Source organism: Podarcis tiliguerta (genome assembly GCF_965153285.1).
Source record: "Podarcis tiliguerta genome assembly, chromosome: Z".
NCBI classification, from domain to species: Eukaryota; Metazoa; Chordata; class Lepidosauria; order Squamata; family Lacertidae; genus Podarcis; species Podarcis tiliguerta.
The window spans coordinates 17,503,849-17,520,632 of record NC_139553.1 but is presented as its reverse complement, the minus strand read 5'-3'; the positions used below and the strand labels follow the sequence as shown (position 1 = coordinate 17,520,632).

The following is a 16,784-nucleotide window of genomic DNA, read 5'->3' as shown; positions in this document are numbered from 1 at the left end:
ATCTCTGATTAGGGCAAGGAATATTTCCCTATCAGAAACTCTCAAGAGCTCCCTTGGTTGACAGCTGCTGCCGGTCAGTGTTGGCAACACTCTGCTAGATGGACCATTTTCTGATTTGGTACAAGGAAGCTTCTTATGTTCCTAGGTTCAGTCCCTGGCATCTTCAATCAGAGCTGGGCCTGCCTGAAACCCCAAACCGTCTAGCTCAGTATTGTTAACTGGCAGAAGCTCTCCAGGGTTTAAAGTACAGGGTTTTTCCTTCCAGCCCTACCTGGAGATGCCAGAGATTGAAATAGGGGCCTTCTGCATGCCAAGCAAGTGCTCTGCCACTTGGCTACAGCCTTTCTCCTCCCCACCCCCTTCCATGAAGCGGGAATGATGCAGACAAGGTGAAAGGACACCCCTGGCTAATGATCCCTCTGGAAAAGGAACTCTGGGGCCACACCCAGAAGGAATGCAGTGACCCAAAACTCTCCTTTGCAAATGCCTGCCAAAGGGGGGGGGGGTGGTTTCTGTTACAAGAATCATCTTTCAGTAGCCAGGATCCCATCTGGGGCTATGTATAAACCGAAGGAATCCAAGGCTCGGGATCTCCTGGTGAGGACGGGCAGGGTGTCCAGGAAGGCCCACAAGCAACAGGCGGCACAAACTGAATGGAGAGGTTTGCATGACCTGCACTGTGGTCAGATGCGAAGGTGGGCAAAGACCTTCAAGAAGTTCAAGGACACTCCATATGCCCACTTTGCCACCTTACATAAAAAATAAATAAATCAGTTTTCTCCCTCTTAAACTTTCCAATGCAAAATGGAAATGGCTGTCCTAAACATTGTGGCTTGGACTATATCTATTTCTTTCCTGGAAATGACCATCTGTGGTGGATTAAAAACAAACAGTACAAAACAGTTTGTTTTGTACTGCCCCCGGGGACATTATATGCTGGACATTTGATAGCTTGGTGAAGTTCAAACCCCCCTTTGGCTGTGAAGCTCACACTGTGTGACCTCGGTGGCAGCTGCTGCCTCTCAGCCTAACCCACCTCACAGGGCTGTTGCGGGGATTAAATGGGGAGAAATGTGTACATCTCACCTTGAGCTCCTTGTGGGGAAAGTTGGGATGTAAGTGCAATAAATAAAATAAAGACAATAAAAGCAATAAAAGCAAAGTGATAATTAAATATTTGTCAGCGGCCGTTCAAAAAACAGCAGCATCCTGGCATTGGTAAGCTGGAAGAATCATTCATATCAATGGACAACCTGATACCTGTTTTGGGAGCTGGTGGGGGTTGTTAGGTAACATATGTCATATAACTATATTCATGTGTTCCATTCTTTGCTCCTCAAAACCCTCCCCATTCCCCCCCACCAGTTGTGGTAATCCTGGTGGTGGTGGTGGAAGGAAGAGATATTTCTCCCCCTCCCAGGCATTTGATCTTCCTCGTGCACAAGCACTGATCTGCAACAGGAGGCGCTTCTAGGTACCTTTTCAAGGAGTCTCCTACCTCCACTTACAGATGCTGCCTGCATCTTCGTAGACTGTGACCACGCATGCTGAATTATGCAGGAAGCCATATTCAATTTGCTAAAAGCAGGCTGGGACCAGAAGCAGCTATTTATTTTGCCTCCCCAGACCCCTCTCCACAAGCTTGCAGTGATGCTCATTACATCCCCTCCCCTAAGTATTTTTAATCTTGATAACTGCTGCCTCCCAGGTGCTGGGGGTAACCAAAGACCGGCTTTCCTCATCTCCTTTCAAGGAAACATGAGCTGTGTGGGCTCTCTTTTCATTCAGAGACTTTCCAGGGGATTAGGAACCCCAACTCATCAAGGTTCACAAGGGCTGCAAATGGGATGTTTGAGGTATCTGGTGACCATGGAGGCTGGTAGGGCTCTCAATGGCTTCTGGCCCTGTTGGCTGTGCTCTGCCTCCACAGTAGCAAGAGCTGTTCTTGCACTCAAATCCTGCTTGCTGGTTTCTCACAGGCATCTGGCTGGCCACTGCGCGAACAAGATGCTGGACTAGATGGGCCCCCTTTTGCCTGATCCAGCAGTCTCTGCTTATGTTCTTAGTCTGGCTTTGTATATATCATGAACAACGGATGCTGGTGGAGCCATCTTCTAGTCTTGGTATCTGTCGGAGCATTTGTGGCCCTCCAGATATTCCAGAAGCACAACTCCCATCATCCCTAGCCATCAGCCATGCTTGCTGGGGCCTGATGGGAGCTGTAGATCAACAGTGATTGGTCCATTGCAGGAGGGTTGGAACACATGACCCTTTGGGTCCCTACCAACTCTACAATTCTATGAGCATCTGGAGGGCCAAAGATTCCCCACACCAGATTTAAGGTGACTTAACTGCATTTTTAAAAAGTTTGCCTAGAAGGAAAGAGCAATGGGGGGTGTGCTTCTCCTTACCGAATTGGGGTTCAAGCCCATGTTCGCCTCAATGTATGTCTCTGTCTTTGGCTCAACGGCAAGTTCGGCTTCTAGAATCTTCTCCACAGGCATGTCCTCATTAGCGCTGCTCGTGGATTCAACCTCATTCTCATTGCGGTCCTTCCCACGCTGCCTCTCCTCTTGGACAGCTGCGGGGAGGGGGGTGGAGCCAACAAAGGCAGAAAAGAAGGAAAAAATATGGAGGAAAATGGATCAGTGGGTGGAGTCCAGCAAGAAAAGCATTTGTTTGTTCCTTTATTATTTATTTATGTCATAAAATTTATCAAAAATCAAAAATCCCTCAAAGCGGTTTACAAAACAATAAAACGGTCAACCACTATAGCATTTTAAGACTTTTGAAGAATTAAAACAACAATAAACTAAGAATAGATTAAAACTGGCATCAATTTTTCAATTATCTAGGTAGGCTTGCCTAAAAGAAAATGTTTTTAGCAGGCCCTGAATACAACAAAGGTTGCCTGGCTGGTGGAGTCAAGAGGCAGGGAGTTCCAGAGTATAACTGCCGCCACACTAAAATATGGAGTTATTACAAATGTGGAATGGGTCTCATTTGACACCTGTAACAGTGCCAGTTCTGCGATCTTGCAGTTATACTGATCCCAAGTTGCCACGGACTTCATCTACTAAAAGTAACACCTTGAAGTTGGCCCAGTAGCAAATCGACAACCAGTGCAGATCTCTGAAAACAGGTGTTATATGCTGACAGGGTCTCACTCCTGTCAGCAATTGCTACTAGCAATTGCACTGGAGCATTCTGCACCAATTGCAGCACAATCGCTGACAGAAGTGAGATGTGTTCGGGAAGTCCTCCAGCTTGTTAAGACCATGAGGCCTAAGCTCTAGGAAAATGTTCTCCAACATGATGCCTTTCATATGTTGTTGCACTCCCCTCATGCTCAACATGTGAAGGGTGATGGGGGTTGAGGTCCCAACAGTATATTGAAGGCACCACACTGGGGAAACCCACTCTAGGTAGTCCCTTCCACGCCCCCAGACCTTCAAAGGAAATTATGCCAATATTTGCCCACTTGCTTAACACCATATGCATTTTATCAATATTTGATTCTTCCTTTCTACCATATGCAAATTGGAGAACCAGGGTGGTACAGTGGTTACAGTGTCAGGCTAGGACCTGAGAGAGACCAGGGTTCAAATCCCCGCTTGGCCAAAATACTCACTGAGTGACGTTGGGCCATTTACTGCCTCTCCGCCTCTCCTACCTCACAGGGTTGTTGTGAGGATTAATTGAGGAAAGGGGAAGAACCAGGTGCACCACCCCGGAGCTCCTTGGAGGAAAAGGTGGGTTATAAATTCAGTAAATAAATAAAATTTTAGATAGGTCTTAGGACACCAGACTGGAACAATGCAACTGGTGGAACTTGCACTAACAGGCACCGCAGAATACACATTCTGCATCTTTAAGAACTTGATATTTTAGTGTGGCAGAACCAATACACTTTGAATCTCCCTGATTCTTGACCTCAGGCAGGTGCCTTCACTGTATTCTTTCCAGCACCTGCTAAAAACATTCTGATTTAGACAGGTGCGTCCAGATATCTGGCTGTGTTTTAGTCTATTGCTAGTTTTATTTTTTTGAACTATTCAATTCTCTCCCCCACTAATCATTTGATTGTTTTATTCTTCTTGTGAACCATGTTGAGGATTGTTGTTGTTGCTGCTGCTGCAATCAAAGAAGTATAAATTTTAGGAAATAAGTAAGCAATCCGCTTCTTTTTTCTTCAAATGCTGCGTGCAAAACCTGGAAAGTGGGGAGGTATGGAAGAACAGCATTGACCCTTCAGAGTTACAAAAGAAACTTGCCTTTCACCCCTCAATGTTCTCTCTGCAATGGCACTGCCCCCAGATGTTCCTGACTCCTGTCTGTCACTCCTTCCCAACCAAAGCTTGGCTTCTACGTATAGAAAAATGCTTCCAGAATTTCCGATTGCCAGAGCCCTTCCACCAGAGGGCTTTCTTTCAGAGGCACCTTTCCATCATATAACTACCACCACCCATTATATCCACCCATCGTTACCTCCAAAGTCAGGGGTGACAGCAGTCCAAAGAATCCTTGGTGTCAAGAAAGTGGCCAGAGAGAATTTTTTTTTATTCTCCCTCTCCCATAACTCCTAGGCATCCAGTGAGGCTGAATGCTGGAAGACTCAAGACAGAGAAAAGGAAGGTCTTTCTTCATGCAGCACAGAATTATAAACTATGGTGTCTGCTACCATATAGCATAAAGGATGGCCATCCAATCCGGATGGCGCTGAAAGGCAAATTCATGGAGGATACAGCAATCAGCGGCTACTTATCATTGCCACCAATAGTTGGGGACAACAGTAGTTCGAAGCTTCACGAAGGCACCTTGATGGCACTACATCAGCACCCTCCAGGCAATGCGTATGATCTGTACATAGCCCTTTAAGTAAGGCGGCACTCATAAGCAGCAAAAATATAAAAATAAAATAAAATGACAGGGATGTACCACCAAGCGGTAAGGTTACCCTACAAAGTTATTTTGGGTATGCTTGCATGATGGGACAAAAATATGCACGCGTTGCTTTGCAATTTCTTTTCAACGCCGCAAATGCACAGTGAAATAATGCAGGAAAAGAGGGGTAAAGGACTTGTGACAGAGCTTGCTTATTTCCTCCACCCACTCCATATGTTTTCCTTTTGTGCCATATCTTTTCAGATCGCAGTCCTGGTGCTGGGGGTCTGCTTTGTTCGTCTATAGTGATTTGTAAGCCACTGTTAAATTTTTTTTGGCTTAAGAGTGTTACGGATTTTTTTTTTAAATTATGAACAAGTAAATAACCCTTGACTTGCCGATCAGAAGGTCGGTGGTTCAAATCCATGTGACGGGGTGAGCTCCTATTGCTCGGTCCCTGCTCCTGCCAACCTAGCAGTTTGAAAGCACGTCAAAGTGCAAATAGATAAATAGGTACTGCTCCGGCGGGAAGGTAAACGGCATTTCCGTGCGCTGCTCTGGTTCGCCAGAAGCGGCTTAGTCATGCTGGCCATATGACCCGGAAGCTGTACACCGGCTCCCTCGGCCAATAAAGTGAGATGAGCACCGCAACCCCAGAGTCGGCCACGACTGGACCTAATGGTCAGGGGTCCCTTTACCTTTTTTAATAACCCTTCCTCCAAAATCAGAGGGCACATCTCCTCTTTGAAGGGATTCCCATGTACCCTGCCTCTCACCCTAATACTCTGTACTTATCAGTTAAACTCTACAATTCCAGATTCCCTCTGGGCCACCTCTGGGAGGTCAGGATTCCTTGGTCCAATTGGGAGGCATTTAATCTGAATTCATTTACTTTAAACAAACAAAACAAAACAAAAATTGTATCCGAGAGGTTATACAATAGCCATCTTCAAATATCTAAAAGGGCTGTCACATGGAGGATGGAGATTGTTTTCTAATGCTCCAGAAGGGAGAACCCAACCAATGGATTCAAGTTGCAAGAAAGAAGATTCTGACTAAGCAGTAAGAGCTGTTTGACAGTGGAATGGTCTCCTGCAGGAGGTGGTAGCAGTTTTTAAGCAGAGGCTGGGTGGCCAACTGTTGTGTATGCTTTAGTTGAGATTCCTGCATTGCAGGGGGTTGGACTAGATGACCCTGGAGGTCCCTTCCAACACTACAATTCTATGCATCTGAAGCTAATCAGGCTTCCAAAACTGGAAAGGGGAAAAGTTCCATGGGGTGGGGGGGAGAATCTGGCCTGGCGGAACCAGGAAGAAAGAACTGGTTTAGTTCTGGGCTTGTTTCATTTTTACACCTCCAGATATATAAACATTCTCTTTTGCTGCTTAACAGCTGGTCTAGAAATATTGAAATGGGAATAATACCTTGTTCTTCCTGCCTTCCAGGGAGTCTTGTGGGCCGGGATGGATGGTGCTCCATCCCTGTAATAGAGTAAAAATTTTGAAATGAAACATCGCGGTAGTAAATGATCCTGCTCTTGCTGCTGCTGTTTGACATTATAACTATCCAAAGTATTATTCTGGATTATTATTATTTTCCGAAAGCGCCATCCACAAAGCATGGCACTTCACCTGTCAAAAATGATCCATTAAAAACAGAAAAGAAAAGAAAAACAGGGGTCAGGGTCTGACAATGTTTATCCAGCTTGCAAAGGGTTTATTTTATTTGTTTGTTTAATTTGTGTGCCGCCCTTCATTCAAAATTCACAGGGCGGTTCACAACATAAAAATACAATGCCTAGAATGAGTTTTTACTCAGCCCAGGAGTGTGGCTGTTTAGAAGCCTCTGTTATTTTCCCTCTGAATTCTCTGTCCCTATGGACAGCTTTCTAGAACAGACAAGCCACTTTCCAATGGTGTCAAAGAGAAGGCTGCTATGTACTGCAAATAATCTTATTGAGCTCAGAGAAGGTAGGTAGACACTGCCTGGTCATGGTGCTTGAGGTCCAGAGGCCTCTTTGCTATGGTATCATTCCCTCTTCCAGAATCTTTGCTGGGCAGAATCAGGACACACGCCCTTTCTACAAAAGCTCAAGGAGTTGACAGGAACTCCCTCCGTGGGGTTTGGGGGGTCCTGAGATCAACCAGTTGCAAAAGATCAAACATATGCACTAATGACAATCTTTGCCTCAGTATGTTTTACCAACAGAAATGCTTAAAAACTGAGTGGTAGTCATCATTATTAAAGGTACAAGTGTGGTGTAGTGGTTAAGAACGGTAGCCTCGTAATCTGGGGAACCGGGTTCGCGTCTCCGCTCCTCCACATGCAGCTGCTGGGTGACCTTGGGCTAGTCACACTTCTTTGAAGTCTCTCAGCCCCACTCACCTCACAGAGTGTTTGTTGTGGGGGAGGAAGGGAAAGGAGAATGTTAGCCGCTTTGAGACTCCTTAAAGGGAGTGAAAGGCGGGATATCAAATCCAAACTCTTCTTCTTCTTCTTCTACAAGTGTGGTGTACTGGTTAGAGCATCTGACTGGGGCCTGGGAGACCCCACTGCTAATCTCATCAGCTCATTGAGTGGCCTTGGTCTAGTCCCTGTCTCTCAGCCTGACCTACTTCGCAGGGCTGTTGTGGGGATTATATGAGGAAGGGCAGAACCATGTAGGTCACCTTAAGCTCACTGAAGGAAAAACTGGGATGTAGGTGCAATAAATAAACAAAATGTGTGGCAAGTTGTCCTCCTATCCTACATGTTGTCACCTGCTTTGCTTCTAGGGATCTGGTCTCTGTGTGTGTGTGTGTGTGTGTGTGTGTGTGTGTGCGCGTGAAAAGACAGCCAGAATCACCATAGACTTCAGATGTGACTTTAAAGAACTGCAACTTTAAGAGTTTGAACTTCAGCTTGCATTTTCCTCTTCCCTCCCATTCCATTTTTCTTTGCATGCTGTGTCTTTTTAAATTGGATGCTTAAAACTGAGCTTGGCAAGTCACCCCGGGAGCCTTTTTTGGTTAAACAGTGGGGGTTGCATGTTATAAATAAATAAAATAAATACAATAATAAAAAAATTGTACTATCCCCATCCCCCACCATATGAGGAATCTCAGGCAGATCCTGCAATATGCCAAGCACGTGCCTGTAATGAGCTCTGAGCCCCGGACCCTCCTCCTTAAAACTAGAAATTCTGTGTATATTTTATTTCAGGGAGAAAATCCCCACTCCACAAGGCTTTCCTTCTGAGTCAGACGGCATGCATCGCAAACATATAAGAGGATGTGTTATATATGAAAAATGCACAAGAGTGTGTCATGAGTGGAGGAGTAGAAGGAATGAAACAATGCAGACATTAAATCTATATTGATCTATCTCCCTATATACATAAAAATGGAAGGATGTCGTCATGCTCTGCAGTTCACATTGTCACCAAAAGGTAGCAGCATGATAAGCAGTGGGCAGGCAGGCGTGCAAGGAAGCACCTAGACTGAACAGAGGAGGGAAAGCACTTCACACAGCAGTGCCCCATATACATGTGTGTGTGTGTAACAGAAAACCATATTTTTCTGGCCCAGCAATGGGTCTCTCCCCAACACGGCACCCTACTGGATATTATGGACTACACAACCCACTAGCCAGAGCGAGCGGCGTCATATAATGCTGTGGACAATGGACGCACAATTGTTCACCATGGCCCTCATGTTGTACTGTTGAGATGGCTGAAGCTGATGGGAGTTACAGTCCAGAGTGCCTGGAAGGCACCAGATTGGCATGGGTTGCTGTCAGCTCACTTAGCTCCTTTCTCTTCCCTCCCTCTCTCCACCCAAGATGCCAGACCAGCTGCCTCTGAGACCAGCCTGCCTGCCACGGACAGCCCTGTGCCTGCATCCAACTCATTTGCTAAAGGCCAGTGAGCAACAATGGCAAGACGACTCAGGGATGGGTCATTGTGCAACCGCCTCCTTCCAAGAGCACAAATCCAAGAGAGAGTCATTCCAGGATAAACGGGGGAAAGTGGCTACCGTAATTCTAGTTCTGTGCAACCAATCTGTAAAAAAAAACCCAGGGAAACGGGACGATTTCAGGACTGTGGGGCAAAGCCATCCGAGTTTCTCACATCGGGATGAATCTGCCCACCAGCTCACTCTGCTTCTTTTGCTCCAGACTGCATGCATTTCTACATTTCTCTGCGAAATGTTCATGCCATAACCCTGTGTGTGCTTTCTGCAAAGTAAGCAACTGCTTCATGTGATAGGATTTGCTCTTAAGTAAATACATGACTGCAGCATTAAGAATATCAGAAGTGTACATGTATTTTGCAATTGCAGGTATACAATTTTCAGGATGCAGTGGCATTTTCATTTACTTGTTTATTTAAGAAATCCACATACAGTACTGCCCTTCATCAAATGATCCTAGGCTTGTTTACCAACATCTTTGAAGCTTGAATGCCTGCACTCATTTATCTGTCAGCGAATTCCAGAACACAACTTCCTTAGACAAAAACAACAGCAACAGCTGAATAAAGACAGTGCTTCTGAGCATAAGCAGACTGCACTTCACTCACAAACACCCGCTTCCCCACTCTGAACATACTTACTGAGCAACCGCATGTCTCCCACACAGACTGAAGCATCACTATTGGGGTGGGGGGAGGGAAAAATTAAGCATTTACCCCACAGGCTTAAGAACAAGCCAAAACATAAATCCTGTTTTTGCTCCACATGACAACCCCTGCTAGCAGTGGCACATGAAAACACAAGAAGGGCCTACTGGATCAGGCCAATGCCCCATCTAATCTAAGCCTCTTTTAAAGCCATCCAAGTTGGTAGCCATCAATGCCTCCTGCGGCAGTTCCGGAGTTTAACCAAGTACGTTCATTTATTTCCCTGGAATCTTCAAACACTCACTTTCTTTGGACACCCACAAATTCCAATGTTACGAGAGAGGGGGAAAAAGCTTGCTCCATGCTATGCATAATTTTATAAACATCAGCATCTTTTCCTCACTTTTTCACCTGCAGCTCTGACGTTAACTCTACATTATGGCAATGCAAAAGCCAAATGTTTCTATCCCTCGCCACCCCAACACTTTACATACCGTATTTTTTGCTCTATAAGATGCACTTTTTCCCTCCTAAAAAGTAAGGGGAAATGTGTGTGCATCTTATGGAGCGAATGCAGGCTGCACAGCTATCCCAGAAGCCAGAACAGCAAGAGGGATCTCTGCGCAGCGAAAGTAGTGATCCCTCTTGCTGTTCTGACTTCTGGGATAGCCGTGCGAAGCCTCTTCAGGGCAACAGGAGGAACACTCCCCCTGCCCTGAAGAGGCTTCGCGCGGCGAAACCAGAACAGAAAGTTGGATCGCTGCTTTCGCTGCGCAGTGATCCCTCTTGCTGTTCTGACTTCACTTCGCTGGAAAGGCGCTGCGCAGAGAGGGAAAGCTGCGCAGCGCCCCTTCAGCGAAGCAGGAGGAGAAACAGAGCCCCTTCTGTTTCTCCTCCCACTTTGCTGGAGAGGCGCCGCGCAGATTGAGAATATTTTTTCTTGTTTCCCTCCTCTAAAAACTAGGCGCGTCTTATGGTCGGGTGCGTCTTATAGAGCGACAAATACGGTACATCTTTCTCCTTCCAGGCAAACAATGGGCATACTCCTGGCACAAGGACACATTTCAGCCACCAAAGGCACACCAGAAGGGGGCAGCAGAAGGCCATTGAGGGTGTGTGGCTTGGAGAGTCCCAAGGGCCAGAAAAGAGAGGGCCACAAGGCCATGTCTGGTCCTCAGGCCTGATGTTCTCCACCCGATGGAACCTCTGAAAACCAATCATAAAGCCTTTGCAGACATAGAATGGAAGCATCATGGCTCAGTGGTTAAGAACATCTGCTTTGCATGCAGATGGTCCCAGAATCAATTCCCAGCAGCATCTCCAGGTAGGCATGGGAAAGAGACTCCCTGCCTGAAATCCAGGAGAGCCACTGCCAGTCAGTGTAGGCAGCACTGTTCTAGATGAACCAATGATCGGGTTCGATACAAAGCAGCTTCTTGCATTCTGATTGGCAATTGAAGGGAAAAGGATGCTGTGTTAGGCAGGCTCTTAAGTCTGGCCCAGGCAAGGCTCTGCTTACAGCCAACCTTGTTCCACATTTGACTTGCCACCTAAGACCTGACATCACCCTCCCATCATATATATTATTGTTTTGTTTTCTGGGGCCCTCCACACTTCCTTCCAAACACCCTTCTGTCCATCACCTTCCTGAGAGAAGAGTTTGACATTTCGAGCAGCTGCACGTGCAAGTCCTTGAATAACTCCACAGATCAAGCACGACAGCTTCGCTTGGTGCTTAGGGCAATGCAGAGAAGGATGCTCGGGAGAGCTTGCCTCTTGCAGGCAGGGCAGAAACACAGGATGTGCAGGAAGGTGGGGAAAGAGTTCTTTGAGTGCCTGTATTTAGCTAAGGCCGGGGGGCGGAGGAGTGAAGCGATGCTGAGAGCATCACACACACACACACCCAAAGCTCTGCACTGGTACCCTAACCTGCTCTGTCCTTCACATCCCAAGCCTAAGATGGACATGGTTCTGGCCAGTGTTAGAAATTCCCCAGGTGCCAGGCACATTTGCAACTGGCATGGATCCAATCATGGCCATGGGCAGATCTCTGGATGCCGGGTTGGTGACTGATGTCTCCATCTGGCTGACCCCTCCAGCTTTCTTAAGTGGGTAAGCGCAAGAGCTTATTTATTGCATTTACATCTCACTTTTTTCTCTAAAAAGTACAAGGCTCACTCACTCCTCAGTTAATCCCTACAACAACCATGTTAGGTAGGTTAAGAGGTTGCAATTGGCCTCAGATCACCCAGTGAGTTTCATAACTGAGTGGGGATTTGAACCCTGATCTGCCAGGTCTTGGTCCAACACTCTAACCAATACACCACACAGGCTTCCTAGAGTACTTCTGCTATGGGGCAGCTATATAAATTAAGCAGACCTAAATACGGGGAAAGCAAAAATGTCACTTAGAGAAGGATCTGAAATATTTTCATTGAAGCTTGGGTTAGTTTTATTCTGGATTGTTTTATCCGTGTTTTAAACCGCTTTGAGAATTTTTTCCTTTAAAATGTAAAGCAGTATAGAAATGGAAGTAACAATAGAAATGAAAGTAATACAGTGGTGCCCCGCAAGACGAATGCCTCGCAAGACGGAAAACCCGCTAGACGAAAGGGTTTTCCGTTTTTCAATGCGCTTCGCAGGAAGAATTTCCCTCCTCCCTCGCAAGACGAAAATGTCTTGCAAGTATTGAGATTTTTTTTCGCTCCCCACCCCCTTTTTCTAAGCTGCTAAACCGCTAATAGCCTTTTAGCAGCTAATCCGCTAATCCCTTAAGCCGCTAATAGCCGCTAATAGCCGCTAAACCGCTAATAGCGCTAATCCGCTAATAGGGTTGCTTCGCAAGACGAAAAAACCGCTAGACGAAGAGACTAGAGGAACGGATTAATTTCGTCTTGCGAGGCACCACTGTATTAGGAATATTGGTAATGGTAGTAGTAGTGGTAGGAGTAGGAAGAAAAAGAAGAGAAGCCCTATTCAAGAAAAATGGCATCTATACATTCCATGGCGATCATATCCTAGGTTTAAGATTCCACGCGGTGATTAGCTTATATATCTGAGTTTCTCCTAACACTGGTCCTGGCTCACTTGACCACTGAAACTACCTTGCAGGGTAGCTTAAGCCAATGGAAAATGAGACACTGGTAAGTTACAGAAAAACTCCCAAGTTGCAACCCCATTCTGCCGCGGAGATTTTTCTAACCTTTCTCCCTAATATAGTATTTCATAGCAGGGGGATTAAGAACATAAGACCTCACAGTCACCAACCAGATGCCCTGATGGGCAACCCACCCGCAAGCAGGACGCAAATACAAGAGCTTTCTGCCACCCTGTGGCTTCCAGCAACTGGGATTCAGAAGTATTGCTGCCTCAAACCATGGACAATCACGGCTAGTAGCCTGCTATAGTATTCCCCTGCATGAATTTGTCCAATCCTCTTTTAAAGCCCTCCAGGATAATTAGATCCACATTTAAAGCCATCCAAGATTAATATATGGGATACCATTTATTTTTTTTAAATGACAACCACACTCCAACTTACAAACACATGAGAACCTAAGACCCCTTCCATATCAAATGCCCACCAAGCCAAGTGTCTTGTATTACAACAACCCTCTCCCTGCAGTGTGTTTTCCAGCCATTGGTATTCAGAAGTATTAGTGCTTTCAACTGTGGAGGTAAAGCATTGCCACCATGGCTAGTGGCCACTGGTCACCTTATCCAACATGAATTCATCAAATCCTCTTTTAAAGCCATCCAAATGTCGCTAGTCCTCACTGCATATTGTAGGAGCAAACACCATAGTTTTAACTACACACTGCATGAAGAAGTGATTCCTTTCGCATGTCACGCATCTCTGGATATTTGGGTTCCTCTGGGTTCTAGCATTGCCGTAAGCGGTTCAGCCCAGAACCCTGCCACCTAATTTTGGATCTCACAAAGTCCTGAGCCGCCTTCTCGCCTTACCTTCCCGCTTCATGCCCATCGCAAGACACTTTTGGTACCGGCAGTACTGACACCGGTTCCGCTGCCGCTTGTCGATTAAGCAGTCCTTATTGTCCCGGCAGGTGTACGTCAGGTCCTTCCTCACTGTCCTCTTGAAGAAGCCTTTGCAGCCCTCACAACTGTACACCCCGTAATGTTTACCTGGATGCGGGGACAGAGAAAGAGCAACAATACGGTGATAATGAGGCTAACTTGGTCATGAGGTTGTGCGCATAGTTAAAAAACTCATAGAGCTGAAGCAGGAAGTTGGAAGAGTGCCGCTCTATCCCATTTTCTCTTTTAGCTCTATGGGCTTTTCCAGGCTCAGGAGGGGTATAGGATTCAGGTCATTGATTGCAGGAAGGTTAGAGAATATTTTTATCTACTAAATTTATATACCACCCTTCAACCGAGGATCACAGGATGCTTTACAGTATAAAAACACAGAAATACATAACATAGCAACAAGCAAAAACAATAGCCCCCCACAGGTTAAAAGGCCATAGATTGTTTAATTATCCAAAGGCCTGGGAGAATGTTTTTGCCTGGTGCCTAAATATAGGCAACGAAGGCGAGCCTCCCTGGGGGAGCATCCTACAAATGGGGAGACACCACAGAAAAGGCCGGTTCTCAGGCTGCGACCCCCCAGACCTCTCATGGAGGAGACACACAAAGTAGTAGTGATTACAGAGTCTGGGTTGGTTCATATGGGGAGAGGCAGTCCTTGAAGTGTTGAGCCATTTAAGGATTTATAGGTCAAACCCAGTACTTTGAATTGGGCCCAGAAACTAATTGGCCGCCATTGCAGTCAGCCAGGATTGGCATTATATGTTCAAGCCATCTTGCCCCGGTGAGCAACCTGGCGACTGAATTCTGCACTAGCTGAAGTTTCCAAACCATTTTCAGAGGCAGCCCCGTGTATAACACATTGCATTAGTCTAACCTGGAGGTTAACATAGCATATGGCCACAGCTGGGCCACCAGCTGAAGCTGATGGAAGGCATTCTGTACCACTTAGGCTACTTGAGCCTCAAGCGACAGCAAAAGATCCAGCAGTACCCACAAGCTACATGCCCGCTCCTTCAAAGGGAGTAACCCCATTAAGAGCAGGCAACCACCCAGCCATCCGGTCCAGGAAACCGCCCCCTAGCAGTGCCTCTGTCTTATCAGGATTGAGCTTCCGTTTGTTGGCTCTCACCCAGTCCATTACCAAGGCAAGACTAGAAGCTTGGCTTGTTTCAAATTTATCCAGAGGCGGGGAAGAAAGATAAGCTAAGGTGATATAATTAGTGTTTAAAAAGCCCTTAAGAATTTTGGGCCAGTTTACCTACAAGATCACGTATTCCACGTTGTAAGAAATGGATTTTTGTGTGTGTGACAGCACCTAAACTTTTAACCCTTTGCCTCTTGAGTGAAGGCAGGGGCCTTCACAGTACTCTTTTCGGGGCTTGCTAAAATCCCATTTTAGTTTGTTATTTATAATTTATATATTATTTATTTATAATTATTTATTTATAATTGTTATTTCAACCTTTCAAATTTCTTAAATGATTATCAATTCTACAGTGGTGCCCCGCAAGACGAAATTAATTCGTTCCGCGAGTCTCTTCGTCTAGCGGTTTTTTCGTCTTGCAAAGCAACCCTATTAGCGGATTAGCGGATTAGCGCTATTAGCGGTTTAGCGGCTATTAAAGGCTTAAGGGATTAGCGGATTAGCTGCTAAAAGGCTATTAGCGGTTTAGCGGCTTAGAAAAAGGGGGTGGGGAGTGAAAAAAATCTCAAAACTCGCAAGACATTTTCGTCTTGCGAAGCAAGCCCATAGGGAAATTCGTCCTGCGAAGCGAATTGAAAAACGGAAAACCCTTTCGTCTAGCGGATTTTCCGTCTTGCGAGGCATTCGTCTTGCGGGGCACCACTGTACTTAGGGACAATTTTATCGTTTCATCTTTTTGCATACTGCAATCAAGCAGTGTATAAATTTTGTGAAACAAGTAAGTACAAATTAATCCCTAATTTGGTGTAAATTATTTCTGATCTTTCTTAGCATAGAGCAACTCCCAAGCTAACACTCATTGCTGCCCCACATATCCTGCCTCCCCCTGGAGGGTGTTTGAAAACATTGGCGCTACCTGAAGATCTGTCTCCACAAATGGCACATATGTGCTTGGTGAAGGAGGCCATGGCAGATGATGGGTGCACTGGAACTTTGAGGACCCCGTTGATTCCCAACGGAGGCTTGATATCTTCTGTGCTGCTGACAGGGTTCATTGGAGAATTGAGCTGGAAGAGAAAAGAAGGAAACAGGAGGCATCAAGCGAGAGAACTATGCATAGGGACATGTAGGCTTCAGAACAGCGGAGTGCTCTTCAAGTAACTGTGTAGCACAAAGGCATACCATATGTGTAAGGTAAATGTAAAGAGACCCCTGACCATTAGGTCCAGTCATGACCGACTGTGGTTGCATTGCTCATCTCACTTTATTGGCCGAGGGAGCCAGCGTACAGCTTCCGGGTCATGTGGCCAGCATGACTAAGCTGCTTCTGGCAAACCAGAGCAGTGCACAGAAACGCCGTTTACCTTCCCGCTGGAGCGGTACCTATTTATCTACTTGCACTTTGACGTGCTTTTGAACTGCAATCCCAGGATAACAGCTGTGAGAGCACAACCTTGACATTTAAAAAGACTAAGAAACCTGGAGCCCCTAGGTCACTCTCAGAATGTACTCTATGCTGAAGACAGATCTGAAACCACATCTATCCAAATGTTCTAATACGTACAATACTCCAAACTAGTTCTGAATAAAGGGCTGATTCAAACAGGAATGCAAGAAGCTGCATTATCCTGAGTCAAACTGAGAGTTGATCTAGCTCACTGCAGCTTACACTGCCTGCTAATTCTCGACCTCTGGGGATAGCTCAGTTGGTAGAGCATCAGAATTGGTCCCACCTCCCTGCAGAGGGGAAGGGTTGTGGAGAAGTCCAGTTGCACCAGGAAGTGATCGGACCATGGGACTTCTTTTGTTTCGCTTTTGCTTAGTGTTGGATCACCAACATCCATAGAGGTGAACACCAAGTCTAAAGCATATCCGCGACTATGTGTTGGGCCAAACTTATTCAGGGACAGCCCCATGGAGGCCATGCTTTCCATGAAGTCCCAAGTGGCCCCTTGTAAGGTCGTGTCGGCGTGGATATTAAAATCCCCTAGGACAACCAAACTAGGTGTCTCTAGGAGAACATCCACCACGACCTGAAGCAGCTTGGGCAGGGAATCCTTGGTGCAGCTGGGAGGTCGGTACACCAAAAGGAATCCTGTACTGCCC

The 16,784-nt window shown here is 46.1% G+C and overlaps 1 protein-coding gene across 9 annotated transcripts in view; it reads right to left on the bottom strand.

The window, feature by feature from the left end:
• Positions 1–16,784, bottom strand: part of RXRA (retinoid X receptor alpha) — a 130,380-nt gene that overhangs the window by 22,087 nt on the left and 91,509 nt on the right. For 5 of the 9 annotated variants that reach the window (XR_014507229.1, XM_083423794.1, XM_083423789.1 and 2 more), the window contains 4 exons: positions 15,595–15,745; positions 13,448–13,627; positions 6,309–6,365; positions 2,412–2,581 (listed from right to left, as the gene is read on the bottom strand). Coding sequence is in view for 8 of the 9 variants with exons in the window: in XM_083423794.1 (XP_083279920.1) it covers positions 2,412–2,581; positions 6,309–6,365; positions 13,448–13,627; positions 15,595–15,745 (558 nt within the window). In the remaining variant the exon portion in view is untranslated. The remainder of the gene's footprint in view (positions 1–2,411; positions 2,582–6,308; positions 6,366–13,447; positions 13,628–15,594; positions 15,746–16,784) is intronic. The other 4 variants (XM_083423796.1, XM_083423791.1, XM_083423793.1 and 1 more) reach the window with 1 other exon arrangement.